General features: G+C 39.5%; 1 protein-coding gene across 1 annotated transcript in view; it reads left to right on the top strand.

The window, feature by feature from the left end:
- Window positions 1–27086, top strand: part of OCA2 (OCA2 melanosomal transmembrane protein) — a 516689-nt gene that overhangs the window by 298917 nt on the left and 190686 nt on the right. Inside the window, exons 20-21 of the mRNA XM_053888812.1 lie at window positions 2171–2230; window positions 2848–2952. Coding sequence (XP_053744787.1) covers window positions 2171–2230; window positions 2848–2952 — 165 coding nt within the window. The remainder of the gene's footprint in view (window positions 1–2170; window positions 2231–2847; window positions 2953–27086) is intronic.

Here is a 27086-nt window from a genome sequence, read left to right as displayed (position 1 = left end):
GTTTAAAGGACTCAGCTGAAACTTGAACCATCTACATGAGTCTACAAGTGCTGAACTCTGCATATGTGAGAGAGACCAAAATTATCATGGAAAATATGAATTTGAACCACTACCCCTGGAAAGTGAGACAGAAATTGTGTTCTGAACCTAACTTCTAACAGAAAAGAAAAAAGGCAAGAAAGAAAAGGACGATGTCCAGAAGATTATAACAGGACCCAGAATCTGCATATCTTATCTTTGACAATATCCAGGAGATGATGCTAAAGGACTCAAAATACAAAGAATGAGGAAAATGCAATAAATTCTCAGGGAAAAAGGCAATAAATAGATTTTAATCCAGACATGATCCAGATGTTGAAATGACCAAAGAATTTGAAGTAGCTATTACAACATACTTAATGAGGTAAAGAAAAATGAATTTGAAATGAATGAAAAGATAGGAATCATTAAGAGAGTAACAGAAATTATAAAATAGAAGCAAACACAAAGGTCAGAATTTAAAAATATAATACTTCATTAAAAAAAGTTTTGGGTTCAGTAACAATGAATATGACCAAAGAAAAGGTCAGTGAATTGAAAATAGAACACTATATATTATCCAGTCTGAAGGGCTTGGTAAAGTATTACATATTTATTTCATTTGCCATTTATAAAGTTCTTATTAGATATTTGTATTTGACTTTCTTTTTTTCAATTAAGAGATCAGTTACTTTGAACTGAGTTATTAGATATAATGTTTAAGTATTTTGAAGATTTTCCTTTATGTTGTCTTACACTCTATACCATGGACCTTGATATTTGGGATAATTATATGGCACTAAATATATAAATAGATAGTTGTTTATAGGCACACATCAAGGTGTGCACATAATACTGTGTATGTGTATGTATGTATGTTTGTATGTATGTATACACACATATATAACCATCTGTATTTGATATCTAGCGAGAAGTTTTAATCTGGCTTAGACCTCTAACTTTTCCTTTAGTTAGTAGTATAGAATGAAATAAAGGATGTGACTACATTTAACTGTGTTTTTCAAATTAAAAAAGTGTTTTATTTATGGATTATTATAAATCAGTGATTCTTATCAGGGGGTGATTTTGTGACAACACTGGCACTGCCTGGAGATAGTTTTGGTTGTCATATTGGGGAGTGGAAGCCAGGGATGGTAAACATCCTACAATGCACAGTACAGCCCTATGACAAGGAATTATTTGGTGCCTAATGTCAACAATGCTGACTCATTTATGAACAGATTTATCTAAATAGATTTATCCTTATGATTTAGTTGATTTAACAGCACACTTGTCTTAAAATTGTGATTGAAAACCCAACATTTGGGTTCCACAACTTTAAAAGGAAGGCTAACAAACAACTCTACATATGGATGGGGAAGTTGTAAACTTGCGTTTAAACATGGTCAAGCTGATGTTTTCAATATTCATAGTCATTCAGCATGGTGACATCACAGTGAAAAAGCCACATTTGAGAAGTGCAAGGCAGCTGTGTCACACCCACATCTCGTTCCTTACAAGTGCTTCCTGTCTGGGATCCATTGTGGTCAGCAGTGCATCCCTTCCCTGGCTGTGGTGAAGGCAACAGCCTGAGCAGAACGCCTCCTGAGCTTACATCTCCTTCGTCTAATCTTTCCTGCTTGCACTCAATTTTCTCAATCTGTCTAGTACTGAGAAAATAGTTACATGCTTCAGTTAAATATATCTGTTCTTCCTTTCTTTGACAGTTATAAAAACCATGCATTTTCTTTGATTCTTCTGTGATGTTGAACTTCAAAAAGAAATTTGAAATGTAACTTACTTGAAAGACCTTCTATATGAGCAGCATTTCATTATGTACAATTGAACAGTGCTCCTATACACTGATACTAAAAAGATGCCATTCCATTCAAATTTAAATTTAATGTGGACAGTAACACAAATCAATGAAAATTCCTGCCTGTGGTATAGTGCATTCTTCTCAGTGAATCATCAGTGCTCGTATCTGATAGTAAATTATTTATAGACTGTGTATTTGAGTATAATCCTTTATAAGAAACGAGAGCTAGGACCTGCCTTATGTTCACGTGTTTTCATTTTAAAGACATATTTAAAAAATTTGCATATATTCTTAGTTTTAAACTGATTTTCATCATATATCCATTTCTTCTAGGCACTGGCACATCTCCACTTAATAGAATATGTTGGAGAACAGACTGCTTTGCTAATAAAGGTACATTAAATATTATAATAGAATGTGTCCCAGCCTCTGTTACTTTGATTTTGTAAAAAAAAAAATCTGGTAAGAATAGGTCACAGACTATGTAAAAAATATAGCAGAGAATCCTTTTTGTCCTGTGCAGCCTAGAGATGAAGGGAGACTTTTTCCAAAGAATGTATAATTATAGAGGCCTGCAATTTTGCTATGAGCCTTTAGTTAAAACCTGTCTAAGAAGGAGAACAATTGAGAAACCAGTCTTAATAAGTGAGTAAAAATGCACAGCCCCAGTCCTCTGCCAGGAGCTCAGGTCAGTGTAACTAATATATGCTGCCACAGAGAATGGAGCCACCCTGCTCCCTTCCCTAGGTAGTGGTTGGCTTGGGTGTGGCTGGGAATCATTCTCCTTAGTTTCTTGTAGACCCAGCAGAGGCTCCTGATAATAGCAAGGAAAGCCCATGCTGGTCCTGTTTGCACACCTGGGTCTGCCTTTGTCTTCTGTGTGAGAGGAAGGACTGGCAGCCTTGTGGTCTCTTCTGAGTCTCATATGTCCTACCATCAGATCCTCAGTGTGTGTGACTTATCAATGGCAACTGTGATACATAGCACTGCTATTATCTGCTTCCTTCCAGATGGTCCCAGAGGATCGGCGCCTCACAATTGCCATCATCCTGGTGGTCTGGGTCTCAGCCATTGCATCATCCTTGATTGACAACATCCCATTCACTGCTACAATGGTGAGTTGCACTGCTCTTCCATGTGATATGGACCCAACTTGCCTGGACACAATCTGGGCTCACCTTTCCCTCAAGAGGAAGCAGAGAATGAACCATGTCTGTTTGCTGCACTCGTAGCTATGGAGGAAAGATGTGGCAAAGCTTAGGGCCAGCTGGGCCAGGGATACTGAGTCCACGCTACAAGCTGGAATCCGTGGGCCTGCAGCTGTAGTGGGAAGTGCATCATTAACTAGTTGTTTCAGGGTTAGCCCAACTGAGAGCTGCCACACTTCATGGAAAAGACAGTCTATTTATTTATTTATTCTTTGAAAGAAAATTGTAAGACACCAAAGATAGACTGGTTGAAGGCAATCATCCTTTATTCCTTGTGAATGCAGACACTGGCCAGTGTGGCTTCTCGTGCTTGGCTTGGGCAGAATTTTGAGTTCTCTATGTGGCCCTGACTGCAGCTGATATTGGGATACACATTAAAGGTCTTTTACAAGGCTGATGAGCCCTGTTCTTGCTGTGTTTTCTGACATCACTGATTGGTATATGGCAGAGCTGTGAATCCCTGGTATGACAAAGTAAAGGAAGGAATGGGGCTTGCATACAAGAAACTGGGGTCCTGTCACAATTACCAGAAGTCCCAGGTGTGAACACTCCTCATGGTTGGACTCTGGACAGGGTAATTTTCTCTGTTCTTGTGACCTTGAGGCCCCACCCATACCTCTTCCAACAGCCTTTGCAAGGGGGCTCCCATTACATTCCATCACCATATATCACACTGGGAAACACTTGAGACCCAAGGAAGTAGAGCAGAGAGCCTGTCAGTGAGGAGAAAGGTGGTGCTTCTCTCTCTCACAGGACCTTAGGCTGACCTGACACTCTATGTCCCTCACTCATTGCCTGCAGGAATCAGTGTCTGCAGGTTGACTCTCTAGCTACATAGCTATATTATTCTTCCATGGTCTGGGTTTGGTAATTCTGAGCTAATGCTATCACTGTTATTATTTTTTCATGAAGTCCTGAGTTAGAGAAGTTGTACAGATGTTGAATGCCCTAGTTTGGGACACAGCAAAGCCCATCTCTTCCTGGGTGGTGTCTTCTCTCCAGAATGTGTCTCACAGTGTCCAAAGTTGGAAGAACTAGATCATAGATGGGCTTATCTCTCTAATTTGGCTGGACAGGGCTTCAGTTAAAATTCCAGCATGTGCACAGCTGGGTTTTAGAAGAGCAACCCAGAACTTTTTTGGGATTAGATTTGCTCTTTTAAATTTTCCTTATTCCTTGGGCTCTCCCCTTGATTTTGACTTTTGCTTATCTTTAATGGGAACACTATTTTTTAATGTTTATTTTTTGAGAGAGAGAGAGAGAGACAGAGAGACAGAGAGAGAGAGAGAGAGAGAGAGAGAGAGAGAGATCCAAAGTAGGCTCTGTGCTGCCAGGTTCTGTGCTGTTCAAGATGTGGGGCTTAACTCATGAACCATGAGATCATGACCTGAGCTAAAGTCGCATGCTTAACTGACTGAACCACCCTGGCACCTCTTTAATGGTAACACTATTAAAAAATATTTAACATTGGGGTACCTGGGTGGCTCAGTCAGTTAAGTGCCAGACTTTGGCTCAGGTCATGATCTCACAGTTGTGGGTTCAAGCCCCGTGTCAGGCTCTGTGCTAACAGCTCAGAGCCTGGGGCCTGCTTCAGATTCTGTGTCTCCCTCTCTCTCTCTGCCCCTCCCCTGCTCATCCTCTGTCTCTCTTTCTCTCTCTCAAAAATAAATTAAAAAATTAACATTAAATTAATTCAATTTAATATTGACATTCCAGCTTTGTTTAGTGCAATCAGAACAGACAAGGAGACTCTGAAACAGGAAGCTTGAAGCCCCCTCTCTCCTCTTATCCAACGTGCCATTGTTAATTACTCAGTTGCTTGGGGCATAGCAGGGTCCAAAGGGCTGAGGCTGTGGGAGGTCCTGGGGGTCTCTATCAACTGGTTTGGAAATATTTCCTTTTTGTTTTATCTTTAATTTTTATTTTTTAATCGAAGTATAATTAATACACAGCCATATTAATTATATTCATTTATACAGAGTTTATACCAGTTTCTACAATATAATGATTCAACAACATTGCTCAGTGCTCATCACTTTAAGTGTTTTTTTAAATGTTCATTTATATTTGAGAGAGGGGGCTGGAGGGGCAGAGAGAGACTAAGACAGAATCTGAAACAGGCTCAAGGCGCTGAGCTGTCAGCACAAAACTCAAAGCGGGGCTCAAACATGAGCAGTGAGATCATGACCTGAGCCTAAGTCAGACGTTTAACCAACTGAACCACTCAGGTTCCCCTAAGTGTTTGTTTTTTAAATTTGAATATAGTTGACAATGTTACATTAGTTTCACATGTACAACATAGCGATTTGACAAGTTTATACATTATACTGTATTCACAAGTGTAACTACCATTTGTCCTGATACATCACTATTATTATATCATTGACTATTCTTTATGGTGTGCCTTTTATTCCTGTGATTTATTCACGCCATAACTGAAAGCCAGGATCTCCCTTTCCCCTCTACCTATTTTGCCCAAATACCTACCCCAGTCTCCTCTGGCAACCATCAGTTTGTTCTCTGTATTTATGGGTCTGGTTCTGCTTTTTGTTTGTTTATTCATTCTTTATTGTTTTTTAGATTCCACTTTTGAGTGAAATCATATGGGGGCGCCTGGGTGGCTCAGTTGGTTGGGCGTCCGACTTTGACTCAGGTCATGATCTCACAGTTCTGAGTTTGAGCCCTGCGTTGGGCTCTGTGCTGAGAGCTCAGAGTCTGGAGCCTGCTTTGGGTTCTGTCTCTCCCTCTCTAACTGCTCTTCCCCCATTCTCTCTCTGTCTCTCTCTCTCTCTCAAAACTAAATAAACATAAAAAAATAAAAAAAAAAAAGAAAAAAGAAATCATATGGTATTTGTCTTCCTGTCTTTTTTTAAAATTTTTTTATTAAAAAAATTTTTTTAATGTTTATTTATTCTTGAGACAGAGAGAGACAGAGCATGAATGAGGGAGAGTCAGAGAGAGAGGGAGACACAGAATCTGAAGCAGGCTCCGGGCTCTGAGCTATCAGCACAGAGCCTGATGCGGGGCTTGAACTCATGGACTGTGAGATCATGACCTGAGCTGAAGTCGGTCGCTTAACCGACTGAGCCACCCAGTCGCCCCTGTCTTTCTGTCTTAAAAAATATTTCCATTCAGGGTAATCCTATTAACATCTGCCCATCTCACCTTCTTTCAGCTTCCTGTCTGCAATTAACAAGGAGCTGTGGGAGCACACATGAGCCCAGACCTGCTTTTGTGGGCAGCTTTCTTAGGTGTTCCCAGTAAATGTACTTGCAATACATTGCTAATGACTAAGAATTCCCTGACAGACTTTCTCCATTTAAACCTTATCTTTTCAGCCTCATTTCCTTGAACAGGAAGAATTCTCAGGAAATTTGCAAGTTAAAATGTGATTATTCTTGTCTTGGATGTTGAATTCAAAGAATGGTAATTTATGCACATGATTTTGTGTGTTTTCTCTGACTTCTTGGATACTCATCATTATCTGTATTATCTTGCAGCCTTGGTGTGGTAGTCAGTTTTTCAAGGCTGGCTTGTTCTCATGTATCTTCTTCTTCTAGGTCTTTGTAGTCTTCTCCCTGCCACTTGCCCTGCAGGAGGTGCTTGGGCAGAGGACAGACTGCTGTAACCCCTGACAAAGAAAAATGCTCTTTCAGGGTGGTAGAAGTCAGAAGCATTTCACATTTGCTTTTCTGTCTACATGATCTCATTTTTGTTTTCATTCATCCTTTTCCTTTTCCAGGATCAAAATAATGTGGAGGGTTGAACCTGGTCTAGCAGATTGCAGTTAGGTTTAATAACATGAGCCTTTGTAGGAATTAACAGTTAAGGTTCTAGAGAAGGTGAGTCTGGGCTTGAATCCCAGATCCATCATTGTGCAAGCTGAGAAAGCATTAGGTCAGAGAAAATAGAAATGACAGCAGCAAAGAGATGCTGTTTACCCCATTAGGTTGGGAGAGCTCCTGCAGTTTGATCACTTTGGTACTGGCAGGCTGTCAGGTTGCAAGTCAGCCCCTTGGGGACAGTGCACAACCTCTTTGGGAGGCCCCCACTCCCCTCTGGTGGCCGAGAATGTGGCCTCAGAAGGGCCCTGCAGTGTCCAGGCTGAGGGTCTTTCACCTTCCATAGGTGTGAGGACTGGCCACTTTGCCGGATTCTAGCTCTGTAGCACTCCACAAAAAACAAGTAGCACATTTGGGGGACCAACAGCCTCAGACAAGATCCATCACAGCATGTCCCAGAGACATAAGAAAATAAACAATAAGTTGTAAGTACAATTCAGGAGATTTTAAGCATTGAATAAAAAGTACTTTCTGAAACCAAAACCCATAACTTAAAAAAATACTGAATAACGAATTGAAAAAAAAGCCAGTGTTAGGCCTGAGTTAGTGGGTTTGAAGCCAAATGAAAGAGCTAACTAAAAGTACAGAGCAAAAGTACAAAAGAACAGAATCATGAAAAAAGGTAAGAGATTTGAGTGAGACCCAGGAACCCTAGAATGGTAATGATAGGAGTTCCAAGAAGAAGAAAAGAGATGCATTGCATTGACAATATGCAGCCCCTCCATCTCAGGTGGGGTCTGGGTGTCAGCAGCCTTGGAGCTTGTACAAATATATGCATTGGCTACCCAGACCTGTCAAGTCAGAACCTGTACCTGGACTAGGTGATGGGTGACTGCCTGCACATATGCACTGGAGATGCGCTGGTCTGGGCCAGCGCCCCATCTGCAGTATTTCCTTACCACTACAAATATGCCTGCCAGTGAAGAACTACAATCCCACCCTCTCCATTCTCAGGATCCCCTGTGAAGATGCAAGTTATCCCTACTATTTGCCTGAGGCACTCATTAAATCCCACATAAAAGGAAAGAGTGGGCAATTCCTCAGAGGCTGGAGCACTCCCCTGTGTATAAGAGATGGGGACAAGTCTCTAGATTAAGTGTCCAAACTTAAATGTCTCACCTGGAGACATTTGGTAGACATCAGCAGCAAAATGACAACCATCAAGAGTGCTAGCTGGGGGTAAGTGCACATTGACCCCAGTAGTGGTGGGTTTAAGGAAGGCAGGTGGTAGGTACAGGGAGGTTAGATGCGGTAGAGTAGAGGGAGAGCAGGTGTTCTGAGCCCAGGGAGAGCAGGGTGGTGGGTGTAGGAAGTGCAGGAATTGTGGATTTAGAGAGAGGGCAGGTGTGCTGGGCCAGAGATAGGGAAATACCTGTACAGCTGTGATGCATCTTCCCCCTGCAGGGAAGTAGGCATGGTATGTGCACTTATCTGATTTTTCCAAACAACAACAATAACAACAACAACAATAACAACAAAAACCAGGTATCACTATTTTTCTATGAAAAATTTTCAGCTCTCAAATGTTGACAATAAATTCAAATTTCAAAACTGACCCTGCTGGCATCTTCTATTTACATTCCCTTTCACAGAACAGAACATCCTTTTGATGCTCACTGTCTGATAATGCTACAGGGTCATCTTAGGACAGCTATCCACCTGAAAGTGCTGTATCTGCCCCTTTGGTCTTGCCTCATGGCCCAGGGCAGCCCTTGCCCTAAGAACCACTGCTGCTTCCTGTTGTTGCCTACATGGGCCATCTCAGCCCTCTTCTGGGTGTCTTCTTCCATGTGTCTCTTTCATTGCTATAAGGAATAGCCTAGCCAGCCTCCCTTTAATTGTTAATTCTCCTGCACTCAGAAACCATCCTTTCTAGGGTCGTGGATCAGATGCCCATTGTAGGGGTTAGAGTCCAGGCAGCAAAGTATGTGTCCTCCTGCTAAGATATTTGAAAAGGAGTTTTATATGTATTTTTAGATAAATTGATATTACAGTATTTAATTCTAAATGTATGATTTAAAGGAATGATGGAATGCTTTTAAGAATGTTAACATATGCTAGCAATTACATTCTTAGGAACTATTTTAATTTAGGATGAGCAATTTTACATATTAACTTAAATGTATGAACTAGTCACATTTTTTTTTCAGAATTCCTTGGGACCATAGCTGAGGTGACCAGCCCAGGGGTGGGAACTCAGCTGGTCCTCTTGTACAGTGCTGTATGCTGAGCTGATGCAAGTAACGTTTCATGGGATGAGGTGACATCTCTGGTATGATGACCCTGTAACAATATCAAGAAGAGAAGTTGTTTTGTACAGACCCAAAGCCAAACTAGTGATGTTAGGGGAACACAGAGGGTCCGGGCTTGGTATGCCGGCAGTGTGTGGCCCTGGCAAGTATCTCCATGGGCCCTGAGGTAGACAGCAATTCATCTTCACCTGTCTTCCTACTTTGTTGGGGATTTCTTGGGGCTCAATTGGGATCAGTGCAAACAGAGCCTTTCCCAACACATGCATGATTTTCAACATCCACAGGGCTATGATCCAGGAGCCACCCTCCTTAGTCTCTTCCCATGGGCCCTAGGACATCCATTTCTTAGGGCTGAGGAAGCAGCTCACTTTGATGATGTATGAAAGATCTGGAAATTGAGTCCCTTAATACTACCCATCTATTTTAGCTCCTTTAAAATCTTCGTGTACCCCCAAAGAGAAATGTAACCCAGTCCTGGACCTTGCCCTAGAGTTTATTGTTGCTGATAACTTTATGACCCAAGTCAACAGCCCTTCCTGATGACCCACCCTGCTTTACATTCTCCCTTTCCTCCTTAAATACCTACCTTTCATAACTATTATTATGATTATCTTTGTGTATTAATCCTCAGCTCCCTTGCCACTATTAGGCTTCACAGTCTTCCTTTGGCAAGCAACACCCACCACCAGGTTAATCCTGCCCCCTGCCTCCCCATCCACATGCACAGACAATGAAACAGAGCAGCAAGGATTGCTGACTTGTCTCCCAGCCACAGCCCTTCCATCATGGACCCTCAGTGCTGCCTTCCACACAGCTTTGTCCTGAGCCTCATCTTCCCATGATTCTTGATGACTCTTGCACACCTCTCATCTCTCTTTGAGCCTCCAGCACCCTTTCTTTCCTTTCTCACAGTTGAAGACCTAGCTTTCCTTTTGTGACGAGATATAAGCAGTGATGTGGGAGCTTTCATGAACAATGACCACTGTGGCTGCCTAGTGCATCCTACCTTCCTTCCAGTTGTATGGGAGACATTCCCACTCAATGGAGGCCAGTTCCTCCACCTGGTGCCACAGCCAAAGTTCTCTCCGGCATAATTTATTTTTCACTTTCCCCTACATCATTCTTATCAGGATCTAACATGCTGCCATCTCTCCTCTCATGAAGACCTCAGTGAGCCACATATCTCCATGGCTCCCTTCCCTTTTCTCTGTTTCCTTTAAAAGCCAAACTCTTTGAAAGCAAGGTCTTTCCTTGCCATACTCATCTTGCTGTAGCCCCTCTTCATTTTTCTCTTGACTCCACCGCAAGATCTCATGGTATCCACCCTTGTGAGAATCCAGTGATGTTCCTGGTTCTCTTCTAACCTGGACTGTCAGTAGCACATGATAGAGGTAACCTCTCTCCTATTTGGGTTCTTTCCCTGTTTGACTCCTCAAAATTCTCCTCCTATCCATGCAGCCACTCTTCCTTGGTCTCATTCTGCAGGCCCTCTTCATCTTCCAGCCCCCAAACACTGGAAGACGTTCTGGCCACTTCACTCTCTAGACTCTTTGCTAGAGGTATCATCCAAGCTCATGCTCTAAATTTCACCTGCATCCACCTACTCCTGGGCTTCTCCCATATCCAGTTGCCCTGCTCACCTCTCCACTGAGATAAAATAGGTATCTCAAACTTAACATGTTCCAAAAGAAACTCTGATTACATCCTTCCCCAATCTTTCTCACTTACATAAAACTTTCATATGCTCAGAGTCCCAAAATTTAGAACCAGCTTGATCAATTGCTTCTTCTTATACCCCACAGCCAGGTGCCCTTCAGAGCTTCTAAATACAGCCAGTTTCCATAATCTTTACCATTGCCCCCAAATCCTAGCCAACATTTCCCACCTGTGTATTGCAGTTACCTCCAAATTGTTCTGTTTCCACTCTTGCTCAGACCCAAACATCCATTCTCCACTGAGTATCCCCACTTTGCTCAGCACAACTCAGAGTCTTGCAGTGCCTGCATGCATGCCTTACCCATTTGGACACCACTACTTCCTTTTTTTTTTTTTTTTTTTTGATTTAACTCTATTTTTTATTTTTAAAAAAAAATTTTTTTTTCAACGTTTTTTATTTATTTTTGGGACAGAGAGAGACACAGCATGAGCGGGGGAGGGGCAGAGAGAGAGGGAGACACAGAATCGGAAACAGGCTCCAGGCTCCGAGCCATCAGCCCAGAGCCTGACGCGGGGCTCGAACTCACGGACTCACGGACCGCAAGATTGTGACCTGGCTGAAGTCGGACGCTTAACCGACTGCGCCACCCAGGCGCCCCTATTTTTTATTTTTTAAAATTTAAATCCTAATTAGTATATAGTGAAGCAATGATTTCAGTAGATTCCTTACTGCCCCTTACCCATTTAGCCCGTACCCCCTCCCACAACCCCTCCAGCAACCCTCAGTTTGTTCTTCATATTTATGAGTCTTTTTTGTTTTGTCCCCCTCCCTATTTTTATATTGTTTTTTGTTTCCCTTCCCTTATGTTCATATGTTTTGTCTCTTAAAGTCCTCATAAGAGTGAAGTCATATGATTTTTGTCTTTCTCTGACTGACTTATTTCACTTAGCATAATAATACCCTCCAGTTCCATTCATGTAGTTGCAAATGGCAAGATTTCATTCTTTTTGATTGCTGAGTAACACTCCGTTGTGTATATATACCACATCTTCTTTATCCATTCATCCATTGATGGACATTTGGGCTCTTTCCATACTTTGGCTATTGTTGATAGTGCTGCTATAAACATGGGGGTGCATGTGTCCCTTCGAAACAGCACTCCTGTATCCCATGGATAATTGCCTAGCAGTGCAATTGCTGGGTCGTAGGGTAGCTCTATTTTTCGTTTTTTGAGGAACCTCCATACTGTTTTCCAGAGTGGCTGCACCAGCTTGCATTCCCACCAACAATGCAAAAGAGATCCTCTTTCTCTGAATCCTCGCCAACATCTGTTGTTGTCTGAGTCATTAAAATTAGCTATTCTGACAGGTGTCAGGTGGTTTCTCATTGTGGTTTTGATTTGTATTTCCCTGATGAGGAGTGATGTTGAACATTTTTTCATGTGTCGGTTGGCCATCTGGATGTCTTCTTTGGAGAAATGTCTATTCATGTATTTTGCCCATTTCTTCACTGGATTATTTGTTTTTTGGGTGTTGAGTTTCATAAGGTCTTTGTAGATTTTGGATACTAACCCTTTATCTGATATGTCGTTTGCAAATATCTTTTCCCATTCCCTTGGTTGCCTTTTAGTTTTGCTGATTATTTCCTTCGTTGTGCAGAAGCTTTTTATTTTGATGAGGTCCCAGTAGTTCATTTTTGCTTTTGTTTCCCTTGCCTCCAGAGACATGTTGAGTAAGAAGTTGCTGTGGCCAAGATCAAAGAGGTTTTTGTGTGCTTTCTCCTCGAGGATTTTGTTGGCTTCCTGTCTTATATTGAGGTCTTTCATCCACTTTGAGTTTATTTTTGTGTCTGGTGTAAGAAAGTGGTCCAGGTTCATTCTTCTGCATGTCGTTGTCCAGTTTTCCCAGCACCAGTGGGAGTGTCTGTTCTTGTGCCAGTACCATACTGTCTTGATGATTACAGCTTTGTAGTATAGCTTGAATTCTGGGATTGTGATGCCTCCTGTTTTGGTTTTCTTTTTCAAGATTGCTTTGGCTATTCAGGGTCTTTTCTGGTTCCATATAAATTTTAGGATTATTTTTTCTAGCTCTGTGAAGAATGCTGGTGTTACTTTGATAGGGATTGTGTTAAATATGTAGATTGCTTTGGGTAGTATCAACATTTTAACAATATTTGTTCTTCCTATCCAGGAGCATGGAATCTTTTTCCATTTTTTTGTGTCTTCTTCAATTTATTTCATAAGCTTTCTATAGTTTTCAGTGTATAGATTTTTCACCTCTTTGGTTAGATTTATTCCTAGGTATTTTATGATATTTGGTGCAATTGTAAATGGGATCGATTCCTTGATTTCTCTTTCTGTCACTTCATCATTGATCTATAGGAATGCAACTGATTTCTGTGCATTGATTTTATATCCTGAAACTTTGCTGAATTCATGAATCAGTTCTAGCACTTTCTTGGTGGAATCCTTTGGGTTTTCCATATAAAGTATCATGTCATCAGCAAAGAGTGAAAGTTTGACCTCCTTCTGGCTGATTTGGATGCCTTTTATTTCTTTGTGTTGTCTGATTGCAGAGGCTAAGACTTCCAATACTATGTTGAATAATAGTGGCGAGAGTAGACATCACTGTCTTGTTCCTGACCTTAGAAAAACTAACAGTTTTCCCCCATTGAGGATGATATTAGCTTTGGGTTGCTCGTATATGGCTTTTATGATCTTGAGGTATGATCCTTCTATCCCTACTTTCTTGAGGGTTTTTATCAAGAAAAGATGCTGTAGCTTCTCAAATGCTTTTTTCGCATCTATTGAGAGGATCATATGGTTCTTGTCCTTTCTTTTATTAATGTGATGAATCACATTAATTGTTTTGTGGATATGGAACCAACCCTGCATCCCAGGTATAAATCCCACTTGGTCGTGGTGAATAATTTTTTTAATGTATTGTTGGATCCAGTTGGCTAATATCTTGTGCAGGATTTTTGCATCCATGTTCATCAGGGAAATTGGTCTATAGTTCTCCTTTTTAGTGGGGTCTCTCTCTCGTTTTGGAATCAGGGTAATGCTGGCTTCATAGAAAGAGTTTGGAAGTTTTCCTTCCATTTCTATTTTTTGGAACAGCTTCAAGAGAATAGGTGTTAACTCTTCCTTAAATGTTTAGTAGAATTCCCCTGGAAAGCCATCTGGCCCTGGACTCTTGTTTTTTGGCAGCTTTTTGATTACTAATTCGATTTCCTTACTGGTTTTGGGTCTGCTCAAATTTTCTATTTCTTCCTCTTTCAGTTTTGATAGAGTATATGTTTCTAGGAATTTGTCCATTTCTTCCAGATTGCCCATTTTGTTGGCATATATGATCATAATATTCTCTTATTATTGTTTTTATTTCTTTTGTGTTGGTTGTGATTTCTCCTCTTTCATTCTTGATTTTACTTATTTGGGTCCTTTCCTTTTTTTCTTGATCAAACTGGCCAGTGGGTTATCAACAATTGTTAATTCTTTCAAAGAACCAGCTTCTGGTTTCATTGATCTGTTCTACTGTTTTTTTGGTTTCAATAGCATTAATTTCTGCTCTAATCTTTATTATTTCCTGTCTTCTGCTGGTTTGGGGTTTTATTTGCTGTTCTTTTTCCAGGTCTTTAAGGTGTAAGTTTAGGTTATGTATCTGAGATCTTTCTTCCTTCTTTAGGAAGGCCTGGATTGCTATACACTTTCCTCTTATGACCGCCTTTGCTGCATCCCAGAGGTTTTGGGTTGTGGTGCTATCATTTTCATTGACTTCCATATACTTTTTAATTTCTTCTTTAACTGCTTGGTTAGCCCATTCATTCTTTAGTAGGATGTTCTTCAGTCTCCATATATTTGTTACCTTTCCAAATTTTTTCTTGTGGTTGATTTCGAGTTTCATAGCATTGTGGTCTGAAAATATACACGGTATGATCTCGATCTTTTTGTGCTTACTTAGGGCTGATTTGTGGACACCATCACTTCTAATTTCACTTTCTATCACTCTTTCTTTGCCCACTTAGCTCCAATCACACTGGCCTCCTTAGCTTTCCTTGGACACATCAAGCAAGCTTCTACTTCTGAGTCTTTCTACTTTCTATTCCTTCTGCCAGAGACTCTTCACACAGATCATTAGGAGCTTGGTCTTGCTTCCTCACTTATATTCTTAAAATATTACCTTCTCCGTGATAAATTGATTGCCAGCCATCTCCTTTTTACTTATTTTTTTCCCATAGCACTTAATACCTAACATTGTGTTATGTTACTTGTTTTGAACTGGTTAGTTGTTTAGTGTTTAATTTTAAATAAATGTACATGTTCATATAGTTTAAAGTGCTAAGTCAGTCTAGAATTCTTATTTAAAAACAGCACTTTTATAATACCTTAATTTCCTCTTTTTCTCATGGAAAACCTTTTTCATCATTTGATGCTTTCTAATTTTATTTTTTGTTTTCTGAACGGTACTGTCTGTGTTTCTGCTCCTTCTCTGGCTGTGTCCTCTTTTGCCTGAGTTCTAGCGTCTTTCTATTTGTTTCCTCTTTGGAGAGGCAATGTCTTCCTTAAATTGGCACATTTGGTGCCGGATTTCATAAGGGATATTGGTCTATAGTTTTCTTGTAGTGTTTTTACCTGGTTTTAGTATCAAGGTAATGCTGACTTCATAGAATAAGTAAGTATTGCATTCCCTTCAGGTTTAGGGATAGTTTGAGAAGGACTAGTGTTAATTTTTCTTTAAAAGTTTCTAATTTAAATCATAAAGCATTTATTAAATGTTTTACATGTTTTGTAAAACTCACCAGTTTGGAAGTGTTCCCTCCTCTTTAATAGTTTGGAAGGCTTTGAGAAGGATTGACATTAATCATTCTTGACATTTTTGGTAGAATTCACTGGTGAAGCTATCTGGTATTGGGTTTTTCTTTTTTGGAAGATTTTTCATTACTGATTCTATTTCCATACTAGTTATGTATTTCTTTGTGATTCAGTCTTGGTAGCTTGCACGTTTCTAGGAATTTGTCCATATCTTCTCAGTTGCCTAATGTGTTGTAATATAACTATTTGTGGTAGTCTCTTATGATCCTATGTACTTCTGTGGTATCAATTGTAATGTTTCCTTTTTTGTTCCTGAGTCTTCTTTTTCTCTTAGTCTAGCTAAAGATTTGTTAATTTTATTTATCTTTTCAAAAAACTAGCTCTTAGTTTCATTGATGTATTCTATTGCTTTTCTAGTCTATTTGATTTATTTCTGCTCTAATCTTTTGTTATTCCCTCCCTTCTGCTAACTTTGGGCTTGTTTGTTCTTTTAGTTCCTTGATGTGTAATGTTAGATTACTTATTTAAACTTATTTTTTCCTAATGTGGGCATTTATTGCTGTAAATTTCCCTCTTGGAACTGCTTTTTCTACCTCATAGGTTTTGGTATGCTATATTTCCATTTGTGTCAAGATGCTTATTTCCCTTTTGATTTCTTCTTTGACTTATTGGTTCTTCAGGGGCATGTAGTTTCATTCCACATATTTGTGAATTTTTCAGCTTTTCTTCTGTTATTGTTTTTAGTTTTATACTACTGTGACTGGAAAAGATGCTTGATACAATATCAATCTTCTTAATTTGTTAACACTTGTTTTGTGACTTAATGTATGACCTGCCTAGAGAACGTTCGATTAGTGTTTGAGAAAAATGTGCATTTTGTTATTGAATGGAATGTTCTGTATATGTCTGTTAGGCACATTTGTTCTAAATTGTAGTTCAGATCCAATATTTCCTTTTTGATGCTCTGTCTGAATGATCTTTCCATTTTTGAAAGTGGGGTCGTGAAGTCCACTATTAATACTATATTGTTGTCTAATTCTACCTTCACACCTGTTAATACTTGCTTAATATATTTATGTACTCTGATGTAGTGTACACATATATTTACAATTGTTATAATCTCTTGTTGAATCAACTCCTTTAGCATTATATAACGACCTTCGTGTGTCTTTACAGTTTTGATTTAAGGTATATTTTGTCTGCTACAACTATAACTACCCCTGCTCTCTTTGGTTTGCATTTGTATGGAGTATATTTTCCCATCACTTTGTTTTGAGCCTATGTATGTCCTTGATGTTGAAGTGAGTCTCTTGTGGCAGCATATAGTTGGTCTTTTTTTTTTAAATCCATTTAGCCACTGTGGGTCTTTTGATTGGGGAATTTAGTCCATTTACATTTAAAGTAATTATTGATAGGGGTGCCTAGGTAGCTCAGTTGGTTGAGCATCTGATTGTTGACTTTGGCTTAGGTCATGATTTCATGGTTTGTGACTTTGAGTCCCATGTCAGCCTCCATGCTGAAGGTACAGAGCCTGCTTAAGATTCTCTCTCTCCTCTCTCTGCCTCTCCCTCAAAAATAAATAAATAAAATTTAAAAAATAAAGTAATTATTGAAATTGAATGACTTACTTTTGCCATCTTGTTAATTGTTTTCTCATTATTTTATAGTTCCTTTTTCTCTCCCTTGTTGTCTGACTTTGTAAATTGATGGTTTTCTATAGTGTTCCACCTTCATTCTCTTCTCTTTATCATATGTATATCTACTATGATATCTGCTATATGGTTTTTGTATTGTGGTTACCCTAAGGCTTTCATAAACACCTTATAGTCACAATAATCTATTTTAAGCTCATAACAACTTAGCTTCAATTGCATATAAAAAGTCTATGTTTTTGCTCTTTCTTTCTTTCTTTCTTTCTTTCTTTCTTTCTTTCTTTCTTTCGAGAGGGCACAAGTGAGTGAGGGGTAGAGAGAGAGAGAGAGAGAGGGAGAGAGAAGTGGGGCTCATCCTAGGCAGGGCTCATGTTTTACTAGAAGCGGGGTTTGTTTTCACCTAAAGCGGGTCTTGAGCTAACCCAAGGCAGGGCTCATGCTCACCTGATGTGGGACTCAAGCTCATGAACAGTGAGTTCATGACTGGAGCCAAAGTCAGATGCTTAATGACTGAGCCACCCAGGTAGCCCCTATTTTATGTTTTTGATGTCACAGTATACATCTTTTAATCTTGTGTATCCATTAACAGATTGTTGTAGGTATATTTATTTTTAGTACTTTATCTTTTAACCTTTATACTAGAGTTAAGTGTTTCACATTCCACCATTATAGTATTAGAGTATTCTGAATTTGACTGTATACTTATATTTACCAGTCAGTTTTATACTTTAATTTGTATTCGTGTTATTAATAAGTATGTATGTTTTCATTTTAGCTTCAAGAACTTTGTTTAGCATTTCTCACAAGGCAAGTCTAATGGTGATGAATGTCCTTAGCATCTGTTTTTCTAGGGAAGTCTTTATTTTTCCTTAATTTCTGAAGGACTGCTTTGCTGGGTAAAATATTCTTGGTTGGCAGTCTTTTTCCTTCAACACTTTGAATATTCTCTTGTGGACTACAAGGTTTCTGCTGAGAAATCCACTCATCGCCTTATGGGTGTTCCTTTGTATGAGAGGAATTATTTTCTCTTGCTCATTTTACAATTATTTGTATTGATTTTAGGCACTTTAATAATACTGTGTCTAGAGAAGCTTTTTTTGTTTCTTTGGTAGAATAATGTTTTCCTGATTCTTTATGATCCCTCTAGTCTTGAATAAACAGTCACCTCTTCCAGATTTAATGGACTGACTTATGTAAGGAAAGACCTTTACCTTTAGGTGAGGGCATGCTGGAGTGTGTTGTGACCTAGGTATAGTGGTTGAGGGTATGGAGTGTTGGGAAAATGTGGCAGCTCTGTTCTGGGGTATATGGTAATGTTAGCTCAGCCTGCCGAAGTCCACAGCGTTGACACTGTGTGGTCCTTGGTGACTGTCATGGGTGGTCCACAGAGGCTACAAAGGCTGTTGTGATCCCCAGAAGTGCTTCCAGGTTCTGTGGTTAGGGGCCAGAGTTAGCAGAAGTGGTGGTCAGAGCTGATGATGTGCACATAATTCATTGCAGGGGGAAGCTGCAGGTGCCTTGTGGTGGCAAGGGCCATTTGCAAATATACATATAGTTGTGGGAGCCAGGAGAAGCATCAAGGGGTAGGGCCTACTGAGGTTATACTGCAGCTGCAGAGGCTCTGGTTGTCTGTGTGTACTACCATAGCTACTTGTTCTTGCCATAGGTGCATGATGGGAGGCTAGTTTTAGGAGATAGGCTAGGGGCATGCAGGTGTACAGCTGGAAGGGCTAGCTGCAGGTGAGCCCAGTGGTGCAGACCACTGACAGGAGATAAGGCCAAATGTAGGCCCACAAGTTAGTATGGGGGCCTTGGCTACTGGTATGCACTCCTGTGACTACAGGATCTTGCCATGTGTGTGCATGTGGCAGTAGAAGTCAGTGACACATACCAGACCAGCAATACGTGAGCAGATAGCTGGAGGGGCTAGCTCTGAGCATATGCACAGGGGTGGGAGTCAGCTTTAGGGGTCTAGGCTTGTGTCTTGCACTTGCACAGTTGCAGCAGCCTGGGCTGGCTACTGATGCAGGTCCTGGGCTATGGGTGGGGCTAGCAGAGAGGAAGTGAGGAGGGATTCAGGGCTGGTGTCAGGGAACACAAATACCTGTGGTAAATCTTCAGGAGTCTGCGACAACCATTCTGGCCATTAGTGTCTTCAGGGGTCAAAGCTACCAGAGTCCTCTGTAGATCAGGTCACTATGAACTGCAGTCTGCCTTTCTGTGTAGCCGATACTGGTGGGTCCTGCTTTTCTTCCTTGTTCATAGCCATCTCTGTATGTCTCAGGTTTGCCAGGTTTCTGGGTGGGGTGAAATTCAAGTGGGTACTTTGTGTGGTGCCCTGAAAGGCTGGGTAAGTATGTTGCTCAATACACTTTCTTTCCTGGTGTGGGGACTTCATTCTAGCTAAGAAGTTACCTCTTGGAACTGAGCAGTGCTGGCTTGGCCAATGGATGACACAGGTAAAATTAAACTTTTTCCTTATCTTTCGTGTGTGGTTTTCTCAGGTTTTCTCAGGTTTTCTCAGGTTCCACTAACATTTCTTAAGTGGACCATAGTCTTATCTCAGAGCTGCTTTTGTTTGTGGATTGCTGTCTAATTGTTCATCTTTGAGAGGATACAGAGGCTGGGTCTTATAGTCCACCATCTTGGCAATGTGACTTTGATTTTCTCTTTTATGAGATGAATTGTTCCTCTCTTGATGCTTTAAGTATTTTCTCTTTGTCTTTTGGATTTGATCATTTAACTATAAGCTGTCTTAGTGTAGGTCTCCTTGAGTTATCCTGCTTGTAGTTCATGGAGTTCCTTGGACATGTATATTCATGTATTTCCTCAGATTTGGAAAGTTTTTGGACAGTATTTCTTCAAATATTTTCTCTGCCTCTTTTTTTCTATCTTCTTCTGGGGCTCCTATAGTACATATATTGCTATGTTTGATGGTTCTTACAGTTTCACAGGCTCTCTTAACTTTTTTTCATTCACTTTTCCTTCTTCTCCTCAGACTTGATAATTTTGAACGTCTTACCTACAAGTTTGCTGACCCTTTCTTCTGCATGCTCAAATATGCTGTGAGTTCTTATGAGTTTTTATTTCAGTTATGGTAGTTTTCAGCTCCAGAATGTCTACTTCATTCCTTTTTATAATTTCATTTTTTAATAACTTTTATTTCTTGATATTCTTATTTTATTTATGCAACATTTTCTTGATTTCTTTTTGTCCTTTGTCTATGATTTCCTTTTGTTCATTGAACACATTTAAGACAGGTGATTTAACATCTTTGACTAATAATTCTAATGTCTGGGTTTCTATCATTATTTTTAATTTCTTCAGCTGTGAATGGGCCATATTTTCCTGTTTATTTGTAAGTTTTATAAGTTTTTTTGTTAAGAACTGGGAGTTTTGAGTATTATGTTGTATAATTTAATTCCCCCACTCCTCAGGGATTATTAAATGTCACTTATTGAGAAACTAGAACCATTAATTTCTGACTTTTCTGATTTTTTTTGCACAGTGTGCATTTCTTATTGTGTGTGGTCATTGATGTTTCTCTTCTATTATCTCTATGGTAAACCACTATTTTGAAAAACATTTTCTTAAGTGTTTGGCTCCAAAAATGTGGGGGAAACAAGTAGTTTCATTAAATCTCCTGGAAACTGCCTCATCCCTCAGGGATTAAAACAGTGGCCAGCCTCTGTGCTAACCCCTTAGTGATCAAACACAGTGATCAGTAATCAACACACACACCCAATTTTTGGGAGGACAGGATCCACCTTGTCCACCTTGCTAGCAGGAATTTGCACTATAAAGGTAGATTGCTACCTCCATTGTTATCTGCCACAGGGCTGGGAGCATGGAGAATAGTAACCAGTATAAAAAAGGCCAAAATTAATCAGCTTCTTTATTAATCTCTTCCTTGGCTCCTGCAAGTGTTTTTCCACACTCCATATTTCCAAAATAGTTACAATAATACTTCAGGGACATTTGTGGGTCTGATTCCAGACCACACAATAAAACAAATATTGCAATACAGTGTATCAAATGCTTTTTTGATTTTTCAGTGAATATAAAAGTTTTATTTACACTATACTGTAGTCTATTAATTGTGCAATAACATTATATCTAGAAAATAATGCACATATCTTAATTTAAAAATTCTTTATTGCTGATAATAATGCTAACCAGCATCTGAGCTTTCATCAAGTTATAATCTTGCTGGTGGAGGAAATTACCTCCATGTTGATGGCTGCTGACTGTTCAGGGTGGTAGTTGCTGAAGATTGGGGGTTGTTGTGGCAATTTCTTAAAACAAGAAAACAAATGAAGCTTGCCACATCAATTGACTCTTTTCATGAATAATTTCTCTGTAGCATGTGATGTTCTTTGATAACCTTTTACCCACACTAGAACTTCTTTCAAAATTTGAGTCAGTCCTCTCAAACCCTACTGCTGTTTTAACAACTAAGTTTATGTAATATTCTACGTCCTTTGTTATCATTTCAACAGTCTTCACAACCTTTTCACCAGGAGTAGATTCCATCTCGGGAAACCATTTTGTTTGCTCATCTATAAGAAGCAACTCCTCAACAGTTAAATTTTTATCATGAGATTGCAACAATTCAGTCACATCTTCAGGTTCCACTTCTAGTTCTCTTGATATTACCACTACATCTGCAGTTACTTCCTCCTCTGATGTCTTGAACCTCTCAAAGTCATCCATGGGGGTTGGAATCAACTTCTTCCAAACTCCTGTTCATGTTAATATTTTGACCTCTTCCCACAAAACATGAATGTTCTAATTGGGATCTAGAATGGGGAATCCTTTCCATAATGTTTTCAATTGACTTTGCCCAGAGCCATCAGAGTGATCACCATCTATGGAAGTTATAGTCTTAGAAAAATATTTTTCTTAAATAGTAAGACTTGAAAGTTAAAATTATTTCTTGACCCATGGGCTGCAGAATGGATGTTAGTTAGTAGGCATAAAAACAATAATCTCATTGTACATCTCCATCAGAGCTTTTGTGTGACCAGGTACATTATCAGTGAGCAATAATATTTTGAAAAAAATCTTTTTTTCTCCAAGCAGTAGGTATTAACAGTGGGCTTAAAATTTTCACTAAACCATTTTGAAAACAAATGCAGGGGCGCCTGGGTGGCTTGGTCGGTTAAGCGTCCGACTTCGGCTCAGGTCATGATCTCATGGTCCGTGAGTTCAAGCCCCGCGTTGGGCTCTGTGCTGACAGCTCAGAGCCTGGAGCCTGTTTCGGATTCTGTGTCTCCCTCTCTCTCTTCCCCTCCCCTGTTCATGCTCTGTCTCTCTCTGTCTCAAAAATAAATAAATAAATAAATAAATAAATAAATAAATAAATAAGTAAAAAAAAAAAAAAAGAAAACAAATGTACTGTCAGCAAGACTGCAATTCCTTTTATAGAGCACAGGCAGATTAGATTTAGCGTAATTCTGAAGGGCCCTAGGATTTTTCAAATAGTAAATGAACATTGGCTTCAACTTAAAGTTACCAGCTGTATTAGACCCTAGCAGGAGAGTCAGCCTCTTTGAAACTTCGAAGCTAGGCATTGACTTCTCTTCCCTAGCTAGGAAACTCCTAGATGGCATCTTCTTCCAATAGAAGGCTGTTTTGTCTACACTGAAAATGTATTATTTAGTATAGTCACCTTCATCAATTATCTGAGCTAGATCTCCTGGATAACCTGTTGTGGCTTCTACATCAGCACATACTGTTTCACCTTGTACTTTCATGTTATGAAGACAGCTTCTTTACCTTAAGCCACATGAACCAACCTCTGCTAGCTTCAAACTTTTTTTCTGCAACTTCTTCACCTCTTTCAGCCTTCATAGAATTGAAGAGAGTCAGGGCCTTGTTTTGGATTAGACTTTATCTTAAGGGAATGTTGTTACTGGTTTGATCTATCCAGATGATTCGAACTTTCTCCATATCACCAATAAGGCTGTTTCACTTTCTTATCATTTTTGTGTTCACTGGAGTAGCACTTTTAATTTTCTTCAAAAATTTTTCCTTTTCATTCACAGCTTGGCTGTTCAGTGCAAGAAGTCTAGATTTTAGCCTATCTTGGCTTTTTCCATACCTTCCTCACTAAACTTAAAATTTCTAGCTTTTTGTTTAAAGTGAGAGATGTGAAATTCTTCCTTTCACTTTAACACTTAGAGACCACTGTGGTGTTATTATATGAACTAATTTCAATATTTTTATGTCTCAAATAATAGGAATGCCTGAGGAAAGGGAGAGAGATGGAGGAATAGCTGGTCAGTGGAGCAATCAGAACACACACACCATTTATCAATTAATTGTACTATCTTATATAGGCATGATTTGTGGCGTCCCAAAGAAATTACAATAGTAACATCAAAGATCACTGATCAAAGATTACCATAACAATAATAATAATAATGAAAAAGTTTGAAATATTGTGAAAATTACCAAAATGTAACACAGAGACCCAAAGTGAACAAATGCTGTTGGAGAAATTGCATGCCAATTGACTTGCTCCATTCAGGGTTGCCACAGACCTTAAATTTGTAAAAACTGCAATATCTATGAAGCACCATAAAATGAAGTGCAATAAAGAAGGTATGTATGATTGAATTGCATTTCTCCAAAAGATAGGTTAAAGTCCTTATCCCAGGTTGAAATTGTGAGTTTATTTGGACATAGGGTCTGTATACAGATCTTAAGTTAAAATTAGTTCATTAGGATGAGCCCTAATCCAATATGACTTGTGTTATAATAAAAATGGGAATGTGGACATAGAAGCAGATATGCAAAGAAGGAAGAACATGTAAAGATACACAAAGTAAAGTTAGCTATCTCACTGGAGTGAGGCACCTATGAGCAAGAATTGTTGGCAATTACCAGAAACTAGATGAGGCAGCAAAGGATGGTCCCCTAGATTTGTCAGGGAAAGCATGGCCCTACTAACATGATTTCAGACTTCTAGTCTTCACCACTTTGAGACAATGTATTTCTGTTCTTTCAAGCTACTTGTTTATGATAGCCCTAGAAACTGTATGCAGTTACTTCAGATAGTTGCCAACTGTTCAGTAATTATTTAGGTGGAAGGATGGATTTCTGGAGCTTCCTACTCTGCCATCTTCTATGACATCCTTATTTATTATTAAAATTTTTCTCTCTCTCTGCTTACTCTCATGTAAACTCGATGAGGGCAGGGAACTTTGTCTCTTATATTAACTGCTATGTGGACATAGCATTAACAGAGTGCTGCAACCACAGGTCATTTGTGAATAATTATTAAATGTTTTCAGACACAAATGACATAACCAGTAAGGAAATCGAATTAGTAATCAAAAATCTTGCAAAAAACAAGAGTCCAGAGCCAGATGGCTTTCCAGAGGAATTCTACCAAACATTTAAGGAGGAGTTAACACCTATTCTCTTGAAGCTGTTCCAAAAAATAGAAATGGAAGGAAAACTTCCAAACTCTTTCTATGAAGCCAGCATTACCCTGATTCCAAAACGAGAGAGAGACCCCACTAAAAAGGAGAACTATAGACCAATTTCCCTGATGAACATGGATGCAAAAATCCTGCACAAGATATTAGCCAACTGGATCCAACAATACATTAAAAAAATTATTCACCACGACCAAGTGGGATTTATACCTGGGATGCAGGGTTGGTTCCATATCCACAAAACAATTAATGTGATTCATCACATCAATAAAAGAAAGGACAAGAACCATATGATCCTCTCAATAGATGCGAAAAGCATTTGAGAAGCTACAGCATCCTTTCTTGATAAAAACCCTCAAGAAAGTAGGGATAGAAGGATCATACTTCAAGATCATAAAAGCCACATATGAATGACCCAATGCTAATGTCATCCACAGTGGGGAAAAATGGAGAGTTTTCCCCCTAAGCTCAGAAACAAGACAGGGATGTCTATTCTCACTACTGTTATTCAACATAATATTGGAAGTCTTAGCCTATGCAATCAGACAATGCAAAGAAATAAGAGGCATCCAAATCAGCCAGAAGGAGGTCAAACTTTCACTCTTTGCTGATGACATGATACTCTATATGGAAAACCCAAAAGATTCCACCAAAAACTGATAGAACTGATTCATGAATTCAGCAAAGTTTCAGGATATAAAATCAATGCACAGAAATCGGTTGCATTCCTATACATCAATGATGAAGTGACAGAGAAATCAAGGAATCAATCTCATTTACAGTTCCACTGAAAACCATAAAATACCTAGGAATAAATCTAACCAAAGAGGTGAAAAATATATACACTGAAAACTATAGAAAGCTTATGAAAGAAATTGAGGAAGACACAAGAAAATGGAAAAAGATTCCATGCTCCTGGATAGGAAGAACAAATATTGTTAAAATGTCGATACTATCCAAAGTAATGTACATGTTTAACATGATCCCTATCAAAGTAACACCAGCATTCTTCACAGAGCTAGAAAAAATAATCTTAAAATTTCTAAGGAACCAGAAAAGACCCTGAATAGCCAAAGCAATCTTGAAAAAGAAAACCAAAGCAGGAAACATCACAATCCCAGAATTCAAGCTATACTACAAAGCTGTAATCGTCAAGACAGTATGGTACTGGCACAAGAACAGACACTCAGATCAATGGAATAGAATAGAGTACCCAGAAATGGACCCACAAACGTATGGTCAACTAATCTTTGACAAAGCAGGAAAGAATATCCAATGGAATAAAGACAGTCTCTTCTGCAAGTGGTGCTGGGAAAACTGGACAATGACATGCAGAAGAATGAACCTGGACCACTTTCTTACACCAGACACAAAAATAAACTCAAAGTGGATGAAAGACCCTAATGTGAGACAGGAAGCCACAAAATCTTTGATGAGAAAGCACGCAAAAACCTCTTTGGCCACAGCAACTTCTTACTCAACATGTCTCCGGAGGCAAGGGAAACAAAAGCAAAAATGAACTACTGGGACCTCATCAAAATAAAAAGCTTCTGCACAACGAAGGAAATAATCAGCAAAACTAAAAGGCAACCAAGGGAATGGGAAAAGATATTTGCAAACGACATATCAGATAAAGGGTTAGTATCCAAAATCTACAAAGAACTTATCAAACTCAACACCCAAAACACAAATAATCCAGTGAAGAAATGGGCAAAATACGTGAATAGACACTTCTCCAAAGAAGACATCCAGATGGCCAACCGACACATGAAAAAATGTTCAACACCACTCCTCATCAGGGAAATACAAATCAAAACCACAATGAGATACCACCTAACACCTGTCATGTTGCGACCGGTGCCACAAACACCGAGATCAGGGTCCTGAGGGTAGGGGAATGTAAGAAAAAAAGAGAGAAGGGAAGACAGTTTGGGAACAGGAGGGTCCCCTGTGCTGATGGCCCAAGTGACGGCTTTATTATTGCTGTACACAATCTTTTATATCAAGACTCTTATGGGTCAGGCCATTCTAAGAATAAACAGGTTTCACATAATCGCTGCCAACCAAAACATTTAGTTTTGTGTTTCTTGTGAATTTTCTAAACGGGTCACAGTAAGACCTTGTTGATAAGATTGCTAGCAAAACACAATTCCCATGTTTGTTTCTGTCTGACTCGGGGTAGAAAAAGGGAGGTAGCATTACTGCCAACCCCTGAAGACCACAGGCTTCACGAATTAACTTTCTCAGCCTTGACAAGGCTTTCATATGCCCTTGAAAGTGGGGTAATGGGAGGGGGAACCACCGGGTTGGCTGAGTCAGCAGGGAACCGTTGCTCGACCTGGTCTCAGCCTGGCACCGAGGCCCGGCCTCCCACATGAATGGG

This window comes from Panthera pardus, unplaced genomic scaffold (genome assembly GCF_024362965.1).
Source record: "Panthera pardus isolate Hobbes unplaced genomic scaffold, ASM2436296v1 HiC_scaffold_24, whole genome shotgun sequence".
NCBI lineage: Eukaryota > Metazoa > Chordata > Mammalia > Carnivora > Felidae > Panthera > Panthera pardus.
Note: the sequence above shows the minus strand (reverse complement) of the source record. Positions and strands in the feature narration are given on the sequence as shown.